This window comes from Ptychodera flava, chromosome 6 (assembly GCF_041260155.1).
Source record: "Ptychodera flava strain L36383 chromosome 6, AS_Pfla_20210202, whole genome shotgun sequence".
Lineage (NCBI taxonomy): Eukaryota > Metazoa > Hemichordata > Enteropneusta > Ptychoderidae > Ptychodera > Ptychodera flava.
Window position 1 is genome coordinate 5,828,361 of NC_091933.1, and position 3,575 is coordinate 5,831,935.

The 3,575-nt window shown below is 44.0% G+C and overlaps 1 protein-coding gene across 1 annotated transcript; it reads left to right on the forward strand.

The window, feature by feature from the left end:
* Nucleotides 1–690: 690 nt before the first annotated feature.
* On the forward strand, nt 691–1,884 carry LOC139136023 (histamine H3 receptor-like). Its single transcript, XM_070703843.1, has one exon. The coding sequence runs from the start codon at nt 691–693 to the stop codon at nt 1,882–1,884; it is 1,194 nt and encodes a 397-aa protein (XP_070559944.1).
* Nucleotides 1,885–3,575: the final 1,691 nt, after the last annotated feature.

A 3,575-nucleotide genomic window follows, 5' to 3' on the forward strand; every position in this document is an offset into this window, starting at 1 on the left:
ACGTAAAAATAACGACACTGGTTTCCTGGAACTAATCAATACTTGACTATAATACCAAGTTAGCTGCGCGAGCCGCCTGATTCGTCGATGCTAATAAGCTTTGTGACGTCACCACTCAATGACAGAATACCACTGAGCGAGGTTTCCATCACACGAACATTCGAAAAGAGTATGACCAACGTATCGCGTTAACGTTAGCAAACGCTTAAACGGCTTGACGTCGTCTGTACTACAATGGAGTTATGGATTTTCCGCAGCCACTTCGATCGGAAATGAGTGACTGCCATGAAGTTAATGTACTCTGGACTACTTAGATATTAGAGTAAGCGCAACTGTACCATTTTGGTCCACAGACACAGTGCTACAGCTGAAAAACGAGACTAGACGCTTACGGTGAATTGGCTGTCACATTGTCCACGCTGCCCTTTGACCAACCCAGCCTGCATCGAGAACTGGTTGAATATTCGCATCCGGCATTCTTTTGTACGAGTTCGACATTGTGATAATAAGGCGGCACTGACAGGCAACAAATAGGTGGGTCATTGAACGGGACAAACTTTCTGCGTACATCCAGCGCTCCGTGATGTAATAACAGACAGCAAAACAGTTTGTCGTATAGAAGCGGCAGAAAGCAGAACAGCGTCACGTTGTGAGAGGGTCAAGGGATTTTCAAATATGTACTTTGTCAATATGGAGAACGAGTCATTTATTGAAAATAGGAGCGTAGTGTACGACATTGCCGACAAGAAACCTAGCACGGATACGCCTGATCGTAACTACGATGACGTAGCTACAGTTCTCGTGAGCACGGTGTTGTTGATCATTATCGTCGTAACAGTTTTCATGAATGCACTGATCATCATTGCCTTCTGTATCTCCAGAGAAGTTCGTAAACTGAACAACTATTTCTTCTTTAGCCTGGCGATCACGGACATTTTGATGGGGGCGTTTGTTATGCCCCTAATGGCAACGGAACAGCTTACGGGGTCATGGCCGTACGGTAAAGCCCTCTGCCAAACGTGGTTGTCAATGGACTACTTCTTGTCGTCTGCCTCGGTGTTTAACATGATAGTAATCTGCATCGACAGGTACATGAATATCATTCATCCTCTGTCGTATCCTTCGAGGAGAACCCCTGGTTTTGTCGTGAAGATGATAATTATCGCGTGGATTCTTGGTTTCCTAACGGAGGTACCGGCAATTCTCTTGTGGGAACCTGTCAGCGGAGAGTCCATGGTGAACTATACTCACTCGTGTGAAATCGAATGGGTGTACAACGTTCCCTACCAGGTCACCAGTACAGTGGCTACCGTACTTGTCCCATTTGTCATTATGATTATCATGTACTCGCGAATGCTGTGCGCCGTAGAGAAGAGCATGAACTGGATCCGTAAACATTCCCTCGCGCCAACGCCGAGCCCAAGCCCCTCTATGAGCCTTAATCGCTATATTAGCGTGAACGTCGTGGACAGAGATTTCATCGATAACGGGTCGCTGAACGCCCAACGAGGCCTGAGCACTAGCACTTTGAGTATAGCACGGACGTCCCTCCAAAAATCGCCGAGTCAAATAAGTAACGTCCGCAAGAACAAAAAGTCCAAGAGAACTCGCATACTCAACGATAAGAAGACAGCCACAACCCTGGGCATATTGTTAGCCTTTTTCGCTGTGTCTTGGTTGCCATGGCAAGCGGTGAGCATCATCGACGCCACGTGCAATCAATTTTGCGTGCCGATTGTTGTGTACGATATATGTCTTTGGTTGCAGTACTCCAATTCGATGGTCAATCCATTCTTGTACATCTTTAGGGACACCAGTTTCAGGACAGCTGTGAAAAAGATACTGGGCTGGTGCACCTGCAGAAAGCAATCAAGCAACTCTTGAAAGAGAAACCGAGGCAGTAAGTGCAAAAATCTTCATCTGCAAATTACAATGTTGTTCAGTTTTATGAATGCTGAATGGTATTATCTTTTTCCAATCAAACTGGCCTAAATTGTAAATATTCTTGACCAGTGCGCTATGGTGCAACACACATATAGTGCGTGAAGTATGTCTGTTCTACGTCTCAATATGACTTTGAGAGGCCCTGGGTGTGAATTTTACTGCCGTGAAAGGATATCTATCGCTTTATCTGCAGCAGCAGAGATCACGCTGGCGTATTCGTGTCGAAATATTTCTATCAATATGCGAATCGTCTGCTGGTACCATATGGCGACCTTCGAATCCGACGAACCGAATTGAATTGTCAGCGATAGTGGGACAGAGCAAGATACAGTGCACTGGTTGTGTTAGGCTTGTTACCTGTATAAATGACGATTCGTACATATGCTCAAGCCAGCTTTTGGTAAGACTGGCTGGACGGCCAAGAGTATCGAGGAAATTGGATATCGCAAACCAAGCCATCATCGAGGTCGTTCATATTGAGTTTCCTAAGGTAGAGAGGCCGGTGTGAGTAAGCTTCCCTGGAAGGCGGAATATGTGAATTTATCGGTCTCTGTGGAATGATGGAAAATACATTGAAAATATCAAGCTCGCTTGCACCTCTGGCACCTGTTCTATATCGTCAGACAATTGTTACATCTGCCCATACCAAAGTGACTGTTTTATGATTTAATTTGGACAAAGTCACTGCCCTGTGGACGTTGATTTTTGTTAGTTTTTGTCTTTTGAGAAGTCAGTTGCGTCGTTCGGCGTCTCTGAACGTGCTAAGATAGCAGTCAACGAAAGTAAACTTCAACCCTGTTACTGAGCAAACTCCAACAAACTAAAAACTTTGACGTACATTGTGCGTTGATGACACTGTTTACAACCTCACAATGACAAAGTGGACAAAATATTTCATTATTTTAACTTCAAAGATGCAAAAACAACGGGGACTTTGCCCACCCCTCCCCGAAAATGGAAACTCGAAGATCTCAGCGCTTTGCAATTTTTGAAGGGACACAGATCATCGGTTCGTTGGGACACCAACTACGCGAATTCAGCATCTGAACCATAGTGTAGAGGGAATGCCAGAACGACACGACGTGAATACCGATCTTGAAGAATTTATGACAGCTTTTAGTGGCTCCCATGGCATTACCACCATCATCCGTCGTCCCTGAAAGCTACTACAATCTCAACAGGTGACTTGTTTAACAAACATATACCCTAGATAAGCACAACCTCAGCCGTAATTCTCAGAAGCGCCAACAGTTATAGACACTTGAACTGTCAATAAACAAGGATGCCGAGTACAAGTTTGCATTTATGGTTTTAATTTTAACAGAATCACTTTCCAGGCAGCTGCAGTGTCATCCAAACATTTCAATTTCGAGTCGAAGTTTCATAGACCTCTTATTGCATTCGAAATTTACATCATTTGTTAGATTTAACGTGTTTTCTCAAAGTGAAGAAAAATATTATTGAAACATTTTAAGCACGGAGGCCAACTCCTGCATGAGATATATTCTGAAGGTCAGGGCGTTTATCATGATCAGACTCTTTCCAGAGTTAAATATGTTACTTTTGTGAAGTTTATCAGCTATACTACACGATATGTGCAATATTTCAAGTGGCGATGCTGACCTTGGTCT

Bases quoted from the DNA above. Each gene is read 5' to 3' on its own strand.
- LOC139136023 (XM_070703843.1), top strand. From the start codon at position 691: ATGGAGAACGAGTCATTTATTGAAAATAGGAGCGTAGTGTACGACATT.